At 40.7% G+C, this 19,447-nt stretch overlaps 1 protein-coding gene across 5 annotated transcripts in view; it reads right to left on the bottom strand.

Moving 5' to 3' along the window:
• Nucleotides 1-11,998: 11,998 nt before the first annotated feature.
• RBMS3 (RNA binding motif single stranded interacting protein 3) overlaps nt 11,999-19,447 on the bottom strand; it is a 977,979-nt gene continuing 970,530 nt past the window's right edge. For all 5 annotated transcript variants that reach the window (XM_050938456.1, XM_050938457.1, XM_050938459.1 and 2 more), the window contains one exon: nt 11,999-17,890. In XM_050938456.1, coding sequence (XP_050794413.1) covers nt 17,884-17,890 — 7 coding nt within the window. In that variant the 3' untranslated portion in view covers nt 11,999-17,883. The remainder of the gene's footprint in view (nt 17,891-19,447) is intronic.

The following is a 19,447-nucleotide window of genomic DNA, read 5'->3' as shown; positions in this document are numbered from 1 at the left end:
AACTGAACATCTTCACCCAAACCTCTGGCCAACTTGGTAGTTCAAGTCTGCAGCTGAGAGAGTAGAAGAACTGATGGATTTAATTATTCTAGAAGAGTTTAGACAATCATCACAGGATTGTGCAGGCTTAAGTACAACAGCATCTGGCCTTTGAAGCTAGCAAAGCCCGCTGCACAGCCCACATACAAGACAACACGGTAGCTGAGCAGTCATCTGGTGCTAAAAATAATGCTCATCCAGCCGCTGGGGTGTCCTTTGTGTGTTTTGCTTGTGAGAAATTGGTGCATGTCAGAAAATGCTGGGCTGTGGTGGCATGAGATTTTGATGAGATCACATCATTGCAGAATGGAACAAAACTTAAAAAAGCCCAGAGATGAAAAACTATCTAGAAATGCAGTTCGAAAGATGTTAGTATGAATTTAGATGAAAAAACAAATTTCACCTTAAATGCTCAGGGACAAGTACTAATGTCAATTGCACTTGTTAAGTAAGGCAGCAATCGGTGTATTTCACTGGTGTTGGAACAGTTTTTATAGTGGAGGTGAAAGCCATAGAACAAAATTGCAAACTCTGTATATGATGGAAATCATTTCAACTAAGGGATGCTGCTGCATCCCCAGCACCCCTAGTTCCAGCATCCCAGTGTATTTAGAAAAAAAATCATAAGATTTAGTGCTTGGTCCAGTTGGTGCCCGTACATAAACCAATAGGTGGGATTTACAGAAGCACTCAACACATGCCCAACTCTGCTCCCACTGATGTCAACGGTAAAACTTGATTTCAATGGGTGATACACACACCAAAGCTGAGGGTTTTTCAAATTTTCTAGCCCGTACCTGTGATTCAGCTATATCATCACTAAACAGAACACACAACAAGGGAGAATGTACGCGAGCAGAACTATTTCAATGGTGGAGCCCAAAGTGGGTATAAACAGAGTTGAGCTTACACATTATTGTCCTTGTGAGTGAGAACAACCTGCCTAACAAAACCATTTTTCCATGCATCAGATCAAGTAGGTTTCATTCTGAATCTGAATCCTTCCCGCACATCAAGTAAGGCACAAACAAAGCTCCACCACCACTGTCTATTCTGGGCTGCTCTTTGCATGTCCTCTGTATTTATTATTATTTCTGATCTGTATTACAATACCACCCAGGAGCCTTGGCATCGACCAGGACCTCATAATGCTAGGTGTTGTACAAAGACAGAACAAAAAGACAGTCCAATATGTTTTCCCTCTCTACGTACTATTCGATGGAGAGGTTTCCCCTTTAATGTCAAGTGACAGTAAGTTCTGCCAACTATTGCACATGATTCCAGCGGGTTTGCAATATTTCAGTTAGCTGCACTGTAGCGAACTCTTACTTTCATCTCTCTAGCCAGTTCTTTGTTAGCGTAGTCCCAACTGCCCTGGGTTTACAGTGTAGTGTTCAGTATTCATAGTCTATCTACATAATTTAAAGATGTATCCTTAGAGTGCAAGCAGAGGAGGCTGACGGGTGCTGCTGCTGGGTAGAGGGAAGCAGTGGAGGGGGCATTGCTCATCACAAGGGGGAAGGAGAAGCAGCTTGAGAGAACCCACAGGCTTTTTTGGTTTTATAATAAAACTATAGGGTGGGCCCCCGATTTTATTTTATTGCAGTAACTACTCACTGTGGTGAAAATAATCTGTCTACTGAGGGCTTAAGTGGGACTCCCTTGGCCTTGCACTGGCCCTCTGCAGAGGGGTTCATCTCTCCCTATTTAGAGGCTCAGCTTCCAATACCTTACTTTTCTTGTTCCAGGAATTGTGTTTCTGTGCTGCAGCTAGTCTGCCAAATACCATCTATCCTGCAGCCGTTTAAAAATGACAGAAACAAAGGCCCACGTTGCCATTGGCACTTAACAGGCCCAATCAAGCACACAGACATGATTTATGGAGAAATCTTACTCCTGAGCAGCTTTTATGACTGTAAGTGGGAGTTGTTGGACACACAGTTTGCTTTTTATTCAAGCTCAAGGGAACTAGATACTGCTGAATTTGGAGTTGGGCTGATGACCTCCACTATAACAACTCGCATTTTGTGATGACATCTTTTAAAGCCAGCAATGGGGGACATTCAGAAGGTTCAGTGGTTTGAGTAGGCATTAAAAAGCTTGGATACATATCCAAACATCAGAGATCATTGTTATTCCTCCCTCCCACAAGATCCTCCTTGCCTCTACAGTAACAGGCACCAAGACTGTTCCCCTGGGAATGGAAGAAAGATTTCTCAAGGATTTTATAATGCGACAGTGGATCTAGCAGAGAGGACACCCTGAGTTCTGGAAGTAATCTGAAGTTCTGTGATCAGATTTAAAGAAGATTGAAGATTTTTCTACATAGGGCTATATATTGCAAAATTATCATGCGTGTGTGTATAGACACTGACATATATTCACACAATATGGTGTTAAATTGTGGCTTGAAGCCATAACCTATAATAGGGAATGGTATAGGTGTGCATTGCCCCAGCAGGATCTCATAGGGGTAAGTCTATAAAACAAAGCAAAACCAGTGGCTGGTCCACGGCAGCTGACTTGGGCTTGGGCTGAAGGGCTGCTTCATTGCTGTGTAGACTTCTGGGCTTGGGCTCAAGCCTGAACTCTGGGACCCTTCTGCCTCACAGGATCCTAGAGCACGGGCTCCAGCATAAGAACGGCCATACTGGGTCAGACGAAAGGTCCATCTAGCCCAGTATCCTGTCTTCCCACAGTGGCCAATGCCAGGTTCCCCAGAGGGAATGAACAGAACAGGTAATCACCAAGTGATCCATCCCCCGTCGCCCACTCCCAGCTTCAGGCAAATAGAGGCTAGGGACACCATCCCAGCGAATAGCCATTGATGGACCTATCCTCTGAGCCTAGTCATCTACGCAGCAGTTAAAGAGACCCACAGGCCAAGCCCTGCGAGCCCAATTCAGCTGGCATGGGCCAGCCACGGGTGTCTGTCGACATTGGCTAGTATCGTAGTCTGCATGCAGTGCACTATCAGAAAGCTGAATCTTTTACATGGTCTATGTTTCTATTTTACTTTAGGAACTAAAAAGCCACATCAGGATACAACATTGGCTTATTCACTGCAACAAATTACTCTAGCTACAGTTTTTTGCTTTGTTGTTTTCAACCAAATTACTTCCTCTCTACTCCTACTTGGGAAATCAACGAACTAACTAAATACAGCATGAATGACACTAAGTAAATTAGGACAAACAATAAAAGTCTGTAGTCTTTCAGGAACATGAAAGTCACTGTGGCTCAATTTCCATTAATAGCTATTGTCAGGTAGAGCTGGGCTGAAGGAATGAGCAGCGGGAATTTCACATTGTGACATGCTTACAGCTAACCCGACACAAAAATCCCAGTGTAAAACTGGGCATGCCACATTCCTGAGCATGCCCCAGAGAGCTCACGATCTACATGTCACACGCTGCCATAGAATGAATGAATCAGACATGTGAGGTGGACATGGACTGAGATTACAGTACAATAAAACAGAGATTTTAGCAGGAGAGGTTTTGCTTTTGCTGTTCGCTGATCAAGGTTTGTTGCTGTAATACAGTCAGTTCCTGCGTTGGAAGGAATCCCTCTTTGCTTCTTGTCAAGGGATCTCTAGATGGTGCTGAGTAGTATTTAGATTCTCCAAGGTGAACGTGGCCAGCATTCATCACACAAAGGATCACTGAAAGATGGGTTGAAAAAGCCAAAGCAGGGAGGAAATATGTGGATTGCAGAAAATATCTCCATCCCCCCACCCACCCCAAATGTAAGACGAAAAATAGCATGGTTTTATGATAAAACCAGCAGATGAGGACTCAGTAGACAGTAGACAGACTCAGGAGACTAGGACAGGAATCAGTTCCTAGCTCTACCACAAATCTCTTGTGTGATGTTGGGCAAGTCACACAGGCCCCAATCCAGCAGAGCACTTAAGCAAGTACCTAATATCCAGCACTTGAGTGGCAGGCTCACTCAAGTCACGTAGCATTTCTTACGATACGAAAATCAAATATGGAAATAAACCTCCTAAATCTGTTCCATCCTACCACCATTAATTTAGTCAATGGAACAACTCATGTGCTTAAATATAAGCCCATAATTAAGTGCCTTGCTAGATTGGAGGTTTAATCTCTCTGTGCTTCTGTTCCCCATCTGTTAAAAAATATATGGGAGTCCTTTCTCTAACTCATCATCTGTCTTGACTATGTAGACTGTAAGCAATCAGGGCAGAGATTCTGCGTATGTAGTACAGCACCTAGCACAATGGGGAAGGGCTTAATCTTGGTTAGGGTCTTTAGGAGCTTCTGTAATACACATAATTAGCAACATGCTGTTCCACACTAAAAAGTATGAAAAATCCTTCATGACTTATATTACACCTCCCATTTAAAAAAAAATCATAACAAATGATACTGCAGTGATGTAGGTTATGGCCTCTTAGCCAAAAGGGAATTCTGTTATAAGGAGTGAGCTAAACAACTCTCTTTTGCACATCATAACTGAATGATGTCATAAACAAATAAGTAAGAGTTAATAGAACAGGAGTACTTCATGTCTCTTTTGCCTGTAAAGGGTTAAGTTCAGTGAGCCTGGCTGTCACCTGACCAGAGGACCAATCAGGGGACAGGATACTTTCAAATCTTGAAGGAGGGAAGTTTTTGTGTGTGCTGTTAGTGTTTGGTTGTTGTTCACTCTGGGGCTCAGAGGGACCAGACGTGCAACCAGGTTTCTCTCCAATCTCTCCGATACAGGCTCTTATAAGTTCAGAATAGTAAGTACTAGATAGATAAAGCGAGTTAGGCTTATGGTTGTTTTCTTTATTTGCAAATGTGTATTTGCTGAAAGGATTTTAATTTGTACTTGTATACTTAGGCTGGGAGGGTATTCCCAGTGTCTATAGCTGAAAGACCCTGTAACATATTCCATTTTAAATTTACGAAGATAATTTTTACTGTTTTTTTCTTTCTTTAATTAAAAGCTTTTCTTGTTTAAGAACCTGATTGTTTTTTTATTCTGGTGTGAGACCCCAGGGGACGGGGTCTGGATTCACCGGGGAATTGGTGGGGAGAAAGGAGGGAAGGGGGAGAGAGAGGCTAATTTCTCTCTGTGTTAGGTTACTGTCTCTCTCAGGGAGAATCTGGGAGGGGAAGCGAGGAGGAGTGGGGAAGGTGCATTTTCCTCTCTGTTTTAAGATTGAAGGAGTTTGAATCACAGTGATCTTCCAGGGTAACCCAGGGAGGGGAAGCCTGGGAGAAGCAACGGTAAGGGAAAGGGTTTACTTTCCTTGTGTTAAGATCCAGAGGGTTTGCGTCTTGGGGGTCCCCGGGCAAGGTTTTGGGGGGTCCAGAGTGTACCAGGCACTGGATTTCCTGGTTGGTGGCAGCTCTACAGGTTCTAAGCTGGTAATTGAGCTTAGAGGAATTCATGCTGGTACCCCATCTTTTGGACGCTAAGGTTCAGAGTGGGGAATTGTACCATGACAAATGATTACAATGGGCGATGTTCAGTCTAGTTCAGAGAGGAAGCACAGGAACTACGCATTCTTTAAATGTGCAGTTGAGGGTTTTAGTTGGACTTTTGTTGTACATAGGCTATTTCCTGTCTCTCTGCACAGGGGTGAATTATGCACTTCATAAGGCAGCATATTCCCTCAAATCATAGACTCTAAAGCCAGAAGGGACCATTATGCTCATCTAGTCTGACCTCCGGCACAGCGTAGGCCACAGAATCTCACCCAGTCTCTCCTGTAATAGAACTATAACCTCTGTCTGAGTTACTGAAGGCCTCAAATCATGGTTTAAAGACAAAGTTACAGAGATTCCACCTTTTACACTAGTTTAAACCTGAAAGTGACCCATGCCCCATGCAGTAGAGGAAGGCAACCCCCCCGCCCAGGATCTCTGCCAATCTGACCCCAAATGTGGCGATCAGTTAAACCTGGAGCATGTGGGAAAGACCCAGCAGGCAGATACCTAGGAAAGAATTCTCTGTTGTAACTCAGAGCCCTCCCTATCTAGTGTCCCATCACTAGAGGCTATCGGAGATATTTGCTTATAGCAGCAACAGATCAACTACATGCCATTGTAGGCAACCTCATCATACCATGCCCTTCATAAACTTATCAAGTTCAGTCTTGAAGCCAGTTACGATTTTTTTTTGCCCCCCACTACACTTCCCTTGCAAGGCTGTTCCAGAACTTCACTCCTCTGATGGTAAGAAACCTTCATCTAATTTCAAGTCTAAATTTATTGATGGACAGTTTAGCTCCATTTTTGTTCTTATGTCACCTTTGGCACTTAACTTACATAATTCCTCTCCTCCCTGGAATTTATCCCTCTGATGTATTTATAGGGAGCAATCATCTCTCTCCTCATTCTCCTTCCGGTTAAGCTAAACAAGACAAGCTCTTTGAGTCTCCTCTCTTGAGGTAGGTTTTCCATTCCTCTGATGATCCTAGTAGCCTTTCTCTGCAACTATTCCACTTTGAATTCATCCTTCTTAAACATGGGCGAGTAGAATTGAACACAGTATTCCAGATGAGGTCTCACCAGTGCCTTGTAAAATGGTACTAACACTTCCCTGTCTCTACTGGGAATACCTCGCCTGAGGCATTCTAGGACTGTATTAGCCTTTTTTCCCAGCCACATCACACTGGTGACTCAGAGTCATCCTGTAATCAACCAATACACTGTGGTCTTTCTTCGCCTCTGTCACTTCCAACTGATACGTCCCCAGTTTATAGCAAAAGTTCTTATTGTTAGTGCCTAAGTGCAAGATTTTCCACTATTACATTTCATCCCATTTCTATTATTACAATTTTCAAGGCCCTCCAGATCTTCGTGTATGATATTCTGGTCATCTGTATTGACAATACCTCCCAAATTTGCATCAGCTGCAAAGTTTTATTAGCACACTCCAACTTTTTAAACCAAGGTCACTAATAAAAATGTTAAATAACCTAGGTCCCAAGACCGATCCCTGAGGAACTTCACTAGTAACCTCCCTCAAGCCTGATAATTCAGGCTTTCAGTATGACCAGTTGTAGTCTCCCCTTTAACCTGTTCCTTATCCACCTTTCAATTCTCATAAATCTCCATCTTCTCCAATTTAACTAATAATTTCCCATGTGGAACTGTATCAAATTCCTTACTGAAATCCAGGTAGATTAGATCTATCGCTTTTCCTTTTTCTAAAAAAAAAAAAAATCAGTTAGCTCAAAGAAGGAGATCATGCTGGTTTGGCACAATCTACCTTTTTCTAAAACTAAACTGAATTACCGTTTACCTCTATAACAAGTCTTTTTTTAAACATTTGTTCCAGAAACAGGAAAAGATGCAAAATTGCCAGTTTGCAGAACAATCCATTCTATCAGGCATTTGAAGCGCCAAAGAAGTTTAATCAAGTTCTTATTAATAACAATTGACACTTCCATATGGCTTCTGCTCTATGGCACTCAAAAAAGATATGGACTTCTGATCTGTCTGCCTTGGCAATAATCAAAGCAAACATTTGCAAACTGAACCTTCCACCCCAAAAGTTCCTGGAACAGAATAATCAATGAACAAAAATGGAAGCTGACTTTTGGAAGGAGGACTGAATCCATGTACAGCAGTCAAATGATCACTAAACACGGTGATGAGCAGAGCAATCCCCCACTGTTCCATCTGTGCCCAAGTGTCTAAGACAAAAGGCAGCACCAGCATTTAATGGCTTTTTGACTATAAATTGTAAAGACACTTGGGCACAGATGGTCTTGTTTCTTTGTGCAGCACCCAGCACTATGGGATCCCAGAATGACTTGGGGCCTTTTGAGTGTTATCATAATATAAATATACACGCCTGCTGTCCAGGTACAAATAAGAAAGCAGCACAAACCCTAACAGCCCCACTTGGGGGGTGTTGAAAAGAAACTGCAGGGAAGGGAAAGAGAAGGTGGTGGCTCCTTGGGACTGCTGGTGATACATCTGTTCAACTAATGGTCAGCCTGCTGCGGGAGCTTGTTAGGAAGAAAAGTGTGCAGTGTGAGAAGATGCAGAGCCAGCCAAGAAGTGAAGCATTGGTTCAAATATGCATTTCTTAGCACTAACATGGGCATTTTAATTCACTGTGCAATGACTAAGAAGGCTCCTAAGAGCTCCTCAAAAGTTGTGAACAGGGAGAAGGTCATTTGTTTAACAGCATACTAGAACTGGGAACGTATTTGTGTGTCTGTCTGTTTGGGAGCTGAGCGAGGCCTCCATTCTCAGTTATGATTTTTATTTTTTCCTCAAATAAATGGCCCCCTTTACTGCTTTTTTCCTAACTGAATGACTGATTGTTCTTGGTACCAACCAATGAAAGCCTTACATTCCCCTGCCTCTACTTCCTGGTAGTACTGAAATTAGTGGCACCCTGCTAGATAAATCTTTACCTGGTTCATGTCAGCAATAGTTGCTAACTCAGCCTAGGAAATAGAGTAAAATCGTGGCAAGGATGCTCAGTGGAGTTACACGTTTCATTATCAGTTGCTTTAGATGAATATAAGAGTAGGCAGAATTTGTCCTGTGCTGAAGAAGAGCTTATAGAGAAGCTCTGATATGCCATTCTACAACCACTATTGACTAAAATGTGTACTCAACTGTTTGACTACCAAATACTAAACTTAGCCAAATTTACGGTTTAAAGACAAAGCAGTACGACATAAAAAGGAGCCATACATACCCTTCTTCTTGGAAGAAACTTCTTGCAGCGTGTTTGCCTTACACAGGTGTGCTTCAGAGCTACATACTTCAGCTATAGTATTTATAGCGTACTTTTACACGTTACAAAACTCTTTACATAACACTAATATCCAACCCACCAGTTTGTAACAGTTCCTTAACTTGTTGGTTTGTTCTGCACTTTTCTTATTTCTGTTCTCAGCCAGTTGAGTGTAGAGTAGAGGTGGACAAACTGCGGCCCGCAGGCCGGATCTGGTCCCTCAGGGCTTTGGCTCCAGCAGGTGGGATTGCCCCCTGTGGTGCCGCTCTCAGAAGTTGCCAGCACAACATCCCTGCAGCACCCGGGTGGGGGGAGGCAGAAGATAGATAAACTAGGAAAGTACAATTTAGATGGGGCTACTATAAGGTGGGTACATAACTGGCTGGATAACCGTACTCAGAGAGTAGTTGTTAATGGCTCCCAATCCTGCTGGAAAGGTATAACAAGTGGGGTTTCGCAGGGTTCTGTTTTGGGACCGGTTCTGTTCAATATCTTCATCAACGATTTAGATGTTGGCATAGAAAGTACGCTTATTAAGTTTGCGGACGATACCAAACTGGGAGGGATTGCAACTGCTTTGGAGGACAGGGTCAAAATTCAAAATGATCTGGACAAATTGGAGAAATGGTCTGAGGTAAACAGGATGAAGTTCAATAAAGATAAATGCAAAGTGCTCCACCTAGGAAGGAACAATCAGTTTCACACATACAGAATGGGAAGAGACTGTCTAGGAAGGAGTATGGCAGAAAGAGATCTAGGGGTCATAGTAGACCACAAGCTTAATATGAGTCAACAGTGTGATACTGTTGCAAAAAAAGCAAATGTGATTCTGGGATGCATTAACAGGTGTGTTGTAAACAAGACACGAGAAGTCATTCTTCCGCTTTACTCTGCGCTGGTTAGGCCTCAACTGGAGTATTGTGTCCAGTCTGGGCACCGCATTTCAAGAAGGATGTGGAGAAATTGGAGAGGGTCCAGAGAAGAGCAACAAGAATGATTAAAGGTCTTGAGAACATGACCTATGAAGGAAGGCTGAAGGAACTGGGTTTGTTTAGTTTGGAAAAGAGAAGACTGAGAGGGGACATGATAGCAGTTTTCAGGTATCTAAAAGGGTGTCATCAGGAGGAGGGAGAAAACTTGTTCACCTTAGCCTCCAATGATAGAACAAGAAGCAATGGGCTTAAACTGCAGCAAGGGAGATTTAGGTTGGACATTAGGAAAAAGTTCCTAACTGTCAGGGTAGTTAAACACTGGAATAGATTGCCTAGGGAAGTTGTGGAATCCCCATCTCTGGAGATATTTAAGAGTAGGTTAGATAAATGTCTATTAGGGATGGTCTAGACAGTATTTGGTCCTGCCATGAGGGCAGGGGACTGGACTCGATGACCTCTCGAGGTCGCTTCCAGTCCTAGAGTCTATGAGTCTATAAGGCTCTGCATGTTGCCCTTGCCTCCAGGCACCGCCCCCACAGCTCCCATTGGCCTGGAACAGGGAACCTCAGTCAATGGGAGCTTCGCGGGAGGTACCTGGAGGCGCAGAAAGGGCAGCGCATGCGGAGCCCTCCTTTCCCAGGGACCACAGCGCTTTCTGGGGTGGTGCAGGGCCAGGGCCAGGGCCAGGACAGACAGCTTGCCCTGGCCCTGGTGTGTGCTGCTGCCACCCCAGAGCCACTTTAGGTAAGCGGCACCAGGCCTGGGCCCAAATGCCACCTGCATCCCACCCCTCAACTCCCTGCCCAACCCCCTCGCCTGCACCTTGCACCTCCTGCACTCCAACTCCCTGCCTTGAGTCCCCTGCTGCACCCTGCACCCCAACCCCCTTTCCTGAGCCTCCTCCTACACCCCGCACCCCTCCTCTGCCCCAATCCCTTGCCCTGATCCCCTTCCTGCACACTGCACCCCCTCCCACACCCTGCATTCCCTCCTGTACCCCAACCCCCTGCCCCGGCCCTGCATACAATTTCCCCATCCAGATGTGGCCCTTGGCCCAAAAAGTTTGCCCACCCCTGGTGCAGAGGTCCAACACCCTATGCTAGGTCACAGCATTCATGATTCTTGGCTTTTATAGGATTCTTATTTTCTAATGCCAAAGCTTATTTCAGCTGTGCAAAGTGTTGGTGGATACTTGCCATGGGTGAACAGAATTATAGGGGCGCGCATAATACATTCGATTAACATAACTGCCTAGCACTGATGTATACTATGTCAATATTATGCATGTCTTACCTATTAATGTGGTGTATACTATACCTAACATTTATCACCAACACAGGGGAAAAGAAAAAATATTTTGCTTGGAAAATTGAAGCTTAATCCCATAGGACTGGTGTTCAAGTAGACCATAGCGTTTTTCATTTGGCAATACCTATGGCTGAATAAAGGTCAGTGGATAACCCACTTAAAGTTCACTAGTTTTCATTTGCTAGGTACCTTTTCAGTGGTATAGGATTAGCACTATAGCTGGTAATAATAAATGCAGAGAATATTATCCAGTAAATATTGATGGAGCTAATAAAATAATGTTTAATACATTGTCTCTTCCATGCAACAAGTTCTATTATTATTACAATAGCACCTAGAGACATCCCTCCAGCTAGGCGCTTTACAACCACAAAGGCTGGTCTATATTTTAAAAGTTACAGTACATTAACATTGGTTTAACTAGACAAAATTTAAATCCATCTAGTTAAACTGATGCAAACCCCTGAAGTAGATGCACTTAAACATTTAATCTGTGGGTGGTGGTGGTGGGACGGGGAAGAGTGACCAGACAGCAAGTGTGAAAAATTGGGACAGGAGGTGGGGGGGGGTAATAGGAGCTTATATAAGACAAAGCCCCAAATATTGAGACTGTCCCTACAAAATCAGGTCATCTGGTCACCCTACGGTGGGGAAGGGGATGAGGGGGTGGTGTCTGAGTGTAGAGGACATTAGTATTAATCACCAGGCTTCAGCATGAGAGAACCTTTCTATTCAATTCCACCTTCTAACACATGGGTGATTTTTGCTCCCAACATCAAGGAGAAACAACAATCTTATCTCTCAGGAGATTCAATTCTTAAAAACACGTGACAAGGAGCTAGGCAAAGGAGAGCGTGCTGAAGTTCCCCTCCCATCTCAGCATATAACACAGCATTTCACAGGGCTTAATGCTTCAGGGAGCCGCTGTTGCAATGTGTCACAAAAACACGCAGCCACCCATTGCTTTTCTTTTATTTTTTTTTTATTGAAAGCTTCATCAGAGAAAACAGAAGTTTAAACCTAACATCCACTGATCTACATAAAGCCCCACGAGTGGGAAAATGGCAGCTATTAGGATTGTGGTACAAATGGAAAATAAAAATTAAAAAGAGAAAGAAAATCATAGCAGTACAGCTCGTTCAGTGACAGTCTGAGATATCAGCACTATGATGCCCTTATAAATAAGATTCAGAATTGAATGGCTCACAGAGGTGCTTTGGTCGACAATACGGATACGGCAAGGTCTGTTTTAAAAAACCTCTGTTTCGTTTATGTGAAACGTTTTCATGATTGGAATTCATCTATTTTTAAAGCTGCTTTGATTTTTCTTAAATGGAAGCTTTTATTTATTGATTTTTAAATGGGGGGAAAAATGAAACGTTTCTGTATGAATTCTGGATGCTTCCTGGTTTCACAGGTTTTTCCTTAAAAAAGGTGGGGGGAAAGAGAGAGGTGGATTTACTTATTTCCTGGGCAGCATCTTTATTAATACTTAGTTACACTGAACATCATGTTCTCCTCTCTAAGCTTCATTTTTGGAGTTTTTCAAAATATGTGACTGTAAAATCTGCCAGACATAAATATGTCTCCCGAGAGACAGAAATCAACAGTCAGAAAATATAATTAATGCAACGGGCCCAGTTCTTAAGAGGTGCTGAACACATCACAGGATTTGGCCCTACGAGGAAAAATGGGTTTGTGGACGGTCGATAGCTAACATTGTGCATTTTCTTACAAATTGTTATTAAAATGAAAGGAACTCAACTATCATGGGCATGGAATAAGAACAAGAACAACTGATTTAAACACAAGAGTTTTTCTCATCATTGGAAGTAAAAGCAACTTTTTTTGTACAGCTTTTGTCATCTTTTTCTGTTTAACAAAGAAGACATTCATAACGGGGAGATTAATGGTCTCTTCTGCATTCTCTGAGGCATGACGAAGAGTCTCACAGGTGCGTACAGCATTCCAGTCTACTTGGATGATATGACCGAAGTGGAAGGCGGGTGCTTCTTCTGAGAGAAAAATAACTCCCTCCCTCACTGACTCACACTCCAGGTTTGCTGCTTGAGGATTCCAGAAATCCACTTTGTTGAGGAATATAAAAAGTCTGCTGCTGATTCAACCCTTCTTCTGCTAATGTTTGTGCATGATTGTGTGTTTGCATGTATCAGAAATGAAAGGAATCACCACTACTGGAGAGAAAAGAAATGCCATCAAACAGAAAAGATAGGTTCACTGGAATAGTCAGCGTGTTTCTGTTTGCTTTTGAATTTCCATCACACCGTTAGTATTTCCTCAGTTCAGGTGGGCTTCCTAGAAAATCTCTAAAATCTTTTGCCCCAGGGCACTTCTTTTGCATCAAGACCAATTTCATGTTAAATAAAGTTCTGAAAAGAAATCTTAGCTGTGTGGGGGTCAAACATAACTATCTTCTACTACCACATTCAGTCTCATCACTAAAAGTGGATTGATTCATTACTTTAAGCCCATTATCACTCTTTAGCATGACTCTTACCATAGGTACAGTTCAGTGAGTGAGTCTCCTTAAACCTGTTTCACTCATGTCAAGCTCAGTATTAAAATGAAGAGGCTGACTGATAAGCACTATCAAACTTAAAATTATGAACCAAGGCAGCTTGATACACATTAAGTATTAATCTCATCCTTCAGTACCATAGACAACATAATATAGATCAAAATACTATGACATATTAAAAATAAACTTTATTACAATGCAGGCTTCCTCAAATTTGCTGAATTTTGGTACACACACATACATAAATAATACCCTTCATTTGATTTTTACTCAAGTAAAAATCCATTTTACTGCTTAATCCCATTGCAGAATCCCTCACTTTCCTGATCACCATCTGTCATCTTCCACAGTTGTGCATGCAGCCACAGCAGAAGATAACACAACATGATGAAATTGCTCTAAAATAAATCTAGTTCTGCATTACATTGGATGTCTCAACTATCATGTAAAGACAGTCTAAACCCCTTGGCAAACAGAACCATACAAGTATTCATCCACTAGGGACATTTCAAGAGTCCATTTCAGCGGAAGGGAAGACGAGGGCAACCAAAATTCTAGGCCTGACTGTCACAGGTGACCAGTGCTAACAAAATCAGCAATAGAGCCAGATAGGAAGAGGGCTCCCTAAGCATTTTAGTTCACTTGGGACAATAAGACTTTTCAGTGCCCTGAATTAGGCTCTGGATATGTCACTAGCAGCTCCAAATACAATATATTATATTGTATTTAGTTCCATCATACCAATTAACTTTCAATCGTCAGTGACAACTACGTATTCCGAATTTCCCAGCTTATTTCTGATACCTCTCATTGTCATTTATTTGAAAAGGAAAAAAAAGTCTAAAATTTGACTATTTACAAGAGTTGGATGTGATGGGAAGTACATATGCAGCTCAGCTTATGGATTTGATTTTATTTCCAGACACTTGGGTTAGGCACCATTGCCTTAGACTTCTGGAGTAGTTTCTGCAACTTTTCAGGAACTCTCCTGATATTTAAGGCTAAATTGGCATGACATAGGTACTGAAAGTACAAATTCAGCACTTTAAAAAAAAAAGCCACTAAGAATCTTATCAGCCAGAACATGAAGGAAATCGCTTCAGTTTTTTGAAGCAATTGGGTATCTCTGTTATGATGATACCTAAAGAGCAGATAGGTGTGCTGCATTCAGTAGATTTCATCTGTATTCTTTTACTTCACCTTTGATTCTTACAAATAATGATTCTCATCTCAGCATTTTCTGAATTTTGAATATGTTATTTCTTACCTGCTGATATATAACTGTTTACAACTGATGAACTACCAATTAATCAATACTGGGATCAATAAAATAAGATAATTAATTGGATTTATAGGACCCTTTGTCTTTCTTTTTCTTCTTCCCCTTTTTTGGTTTTTAAACAATGTTAAACGTTGTAGCATGGCAAAAAGTTAAACAATTCTAACACAGAATGTACTTATAACAGTTTAAAGTGTCAGGCATCCTGATACCTCTTTGCCTGACCGGCTTAATAAAAAAAACACTGAGATTGTTTTACTTTATTTGCTCAAAATAATAAAAAAAAAAGTTTCTGAATGTATAAATAAAGCAGCAGAGTTCTGAATAGAAACAGGAAGGTACCTCATATTCATCAGCCACATGGTAGCTACCTTGTAGCCTCATTGTTGATAGTAAATGAGACCTTTTTGTGTGTCACATTAGAATTTGTACAGAAACAGAACCACATGTATTTATTTCATATTCAACTCAGTGGTGCCTGGGGATCTCTAGTTATACAAAGAGTTCACACACAGAGTGTAAAAAGGAAGAAAATAAGGCTAGCTTGATTTTTCCCATAATTTTTGCAAGGACAAAACTCGACTGTCATTCACAAAAAGAAAGCAGCAATGAGGAAGCACGTGGAACAGAAAGGAAAAAGCTAGAGGTCTTTCTGTAAGATGGAAACACGACTTTCTTTCCCCCCACGTTAGCGTGGGCCAGATTTTTAAAAGTCCTGAATAACCACAACTCCAGGTGGAGTCAACAGGAGCTGGGAATACTTTAGCCCTTCTGAAAACCAGGCTCTGTAGCGATGGCAGTTAACCAGACAAGATCCCATCCCTCTCTTTCACATGTTGCATATTTAGCAGCCATTTGCTTGGGTAACCCACCCCTTCCCACACCCCACTACATTACAAAATAAGGTATTGATTTAGTAATTTTAAAAAAATACGTGATTTAAAAAAATCTGTTAAACCTCAGATATTGTTTAGTCAGAGTGGCTAAATCAGATTGATCCAATATAAATATGCTTTAATTTTTTTTTAATGGATACCCTGTTTTTAATGTACCACAGTGAATGTGGTGCAGCGTCCCTTTTTTCTTTGATGGACGGAAGTTTTCAGTTGTTTGATTTAGTTTATAGGCTGCTTTTCTTTGCTCTTTCTGCCTTAAGAAAAAAAACCACGCATCTTGTTCTGACTTCGTTCACCCCCTGTTTGTTTGGAAAAAGCAAGGATTTTAATCAGGATTTCTCTGTGCAATAGTTGTTATTTCTAAAATAGATTTCAACTGACTCAATTTATTTACCTTTATCTTTTGACTAATCGTACCAATTAATGATTGTCAGCCAATGTATTAAGACAACAGAAATCATAGGTGAGAAAAGTAATTTTTAACTTCTTGCCTGCTTGAGCATGCAAACGTGAGTAATTTTTAACTTTCTGCTTGTATGGGAGAGCTAAAATGAGAAGAGAGATTAAGTTTGCTTTCTCTGGCATCTAATAGGTGACTCAAATGGATCACTGAAAAACTTCAGTACAGAATCAAGGTGACTATACATGTTGCAAGATGACAAAGACTGAGGTGAGGAAATGAACCTGTAGGATATTGGAATTCAGAAGGAAGACTGTAGTTTCCATAGAAATACAAAAGACCAGGCAAGGTAACACAAAACTTGTAAAAATTAAAGCCCATCTGGATAGTCAGTAACCCAGATCTCCTCATACTCTGAAATGATGCAAAAAACACAGGAGGTACAAGCTTCTAGTACCAACTGCTCTGAAATGATCATTATAAACATATGCAGTAAGTAAAAAACCAGTGGAAGATAGTTTAAACAAACAAGAAAGTAAGAACTGGTCCGGCCATGTAGGTCAAATAAAGATAAAAAAAGAAAAAACCTCTATCTCCTGGACTGCGTTAGGGTGTCACTTCATCTTTGGTATAAAATAGGCCATCCATAGGCTGCATTTGATCACAACTAGGAAAGACTACAGAAATTGTCAACAATTTCTTCTATCTATTGCTTTTTTGCACTTTTTTTTGACCATAAGCTCCTATCTACTTAAGTTTTTTTAAATGCTCTTAAGCTAGGTTTTTGCAATGTGACAAGCAAAGCAGACTAAAAACTTCTTAAAGCTCATAAAAAAGATTGCAGATAAAAAGCACTAATGCTTTTGCTAGCGATCACACTTTGAAAATTAAAAAAAATCTGCATTCTGCAAGAAAAAAACCCTGCATTCTTTATAATGCAGTTATTTTTTTCTCAATTCAATAACTTTACTGTAAAATGCTTTAGCCTTCTAGAATTTTTTTCTGTCAATACTTAAGACAAAGTTCATAAAAGTTCCAGCATTTTTCCAATCCTTACAGTTGCCATAGTTCCTTTATCAACAAGTTTTCTCCAAAAGAAGAAAAGCATTTTCTTTTAAACTGTACAGTTTTTTGTTGTTCACCCCAAAATCTCAGTCTGTTAAACTTCTGCACCAGCTGAAACCAGTGTGAGCAAGTTTCAATTCTTTTTCATTTTTTCTAATAAGACATAGACAGCTTGCCTTGAGAGCCTCTGACGTCCTTAAAATTAAGGCAATTAAGATTCAAGATAAACTTACCTAAACATTTCTAAAAAAAAACCCAAAACAAAAACACACTAGATTTAAAACAAGAAAGAAAAAATGTAGAGAAAAAAAAGTAGCTTAATTTTTGAGGAAGACAATTAGTTTTCTTGTCAACTTGCTCCCTCTTGACATCCTCAGTTTTGATGTTTAAAAAAAAAAATCTAGTTACACCTACAGGTAAATTCTTAATTCAAATGTTCGTCCTGATGAAATGTCAGCTCAGTGTTTTTCCTCTGGGTCTTTTCTTTAATTAAAAAAAATATAGCAAAAATAAAACTGTCAGACTACATGACGGAACCATTTGCACAGCACATAAAAACACTGTTGTGTTTTCGTTGGGAAAGTAGAAAATTAAAAAAAAAAAAGCATTCATTTGATGCCTGTGCAAACTGGAAGCCAACTTCTTGTTCAATGAAGTTTCTCCATTCAAGGCAAAGATTTCAGACCGACATTCTTCAGTCCTGTTTATTGTCTGTGAAAACAATTGTATTAAAGTGGTCATTAAGTCAAAACAACTTTGAAATAGGCTCCTGTCCTTTTTTCCACCCAGTTCCCTTTAAAAGGCATCCAAGCAAAACTAACTTTGCAGCTGTTTAAATATGATACAGCCACTAAACTGAAAATAGTGAGGCCAAAGCAGAGAAATCCTACTTTACAGGCATTCCTACTCAGTGCAGAAGGATTTTTAATCTTATTAATGCTATGGTTTATGCATAGTCCAGCACATTGAAACGAGACTATATGTATTTACATAACTTTAAAGCTTTAATGTTATGTAAACACTTCAAGGGTAATAATGTATGAGAGAGAACTCTCTTTATATTATTAAGTGGCACCATTTATTTTGGACACTAGTATTAAAATGAAGGCTAAACTTAAAATAAAAGGATAAATTCAACTTGCAAATAAGAAAACATTTTCTGATTGTAAGAATAACTGAACCGTGGAACAGTTTGCCTAATGAGCCAGTTATGGCCGATTCAGTAGAAACATTCATGCTGATAATAAATAAAAGTATATAGAAACTGTAGAAAGTACATGTACAGTCTTTCCAATTTAACACAGGGGACATGGTCTAGATGACCAATATTACTGCATCATTAAGGCAAAACAATTCAGGAATGTTTTTGAATGTTCCTAAAATGGAAGCAGCATCACAAAAACGTAATCTTGCCACCATAGTATGATATTTCTGTGGCGGTGGAGCTACTGTTGACAAATGTTGTCTATTACCGTATCATCTATAATGCTATAGTTAAGGGATGATTATTGATGCTCTTTTAAGCCTCCACGTTTAGGAGTTTACAGCTCTTCTATAAAACTCTTCTCCAGGTGGAAACTCGACATAAGAAAAGCCAATAGTTTTCCTTTTGCCAAATTTTAAAATATTTAGTTGGGATTTTTTGTTGTTGTTGTTGCTGTTTTAACTCAATATATATATTTTTAAAAGAAAAGAATCAGAATGCTTTCCCATATAGCTCCCTTTCTGGGACTATGTCATTATATGAAATAATTACAGTATTATCCAAACAAAGAACAGACATTTTAAGATAGCGATGGTAGAATGTCAGATTTGTCTATTTCCTTACGGATTTTCCGAAGCATTGACCTACTCAGATATTTGTTGGCATTCTGTACCTGTATATACTTAGAGGGCAAATGGAGGCAACCACTCTTAGTAGGGTCCCTGCTAATCTTGTCAGGAGGATGGAAACTGTGAGTGGATCTGAGAAATCTCCTACTATGCTTCAGAGAAGGCTCCACAAACATCACCCTCACACAAAGACTTAGTGGTTCCTGAGAGGTAGCAACCTAAATCACTGATTTGTACATCCTATCTCCTACTCCACCAGAGGAGTTCCTTACCTGTGCCAATGAGCCCCACACTTTACAAGCTGACCAACATTTATGCACTTAGGCCCAAAGTTTTTGCCACTGAGTCTTCAGCATGCTCAGCTAACTCATAGTTTGTGTTCAGAGTTAGCCCTGGTGTAAGGGGGAACCCATTTCACAGGAGTGTTATGTTTGT

The sequence above is a fragment of the Gopherus flavomarginatus genome, chromosome 2 (genome assembly GCF_025201925.1).
Source record: "Gopherus flavomarginatus isolate rGopFla2 chromosome 2, rGopFla2.mat.asm, whole genome shotgun sequence".
NCBI lineage: Eukaryota > Metazoa > Chordata > Testudines > Testudinidae > Gopherus > Gopherus flavomarginatus.
Note: the sequence above shows the minus strand (reverse complement) of the source record. Positions and strands in the feature narration are given on the sequence as shown.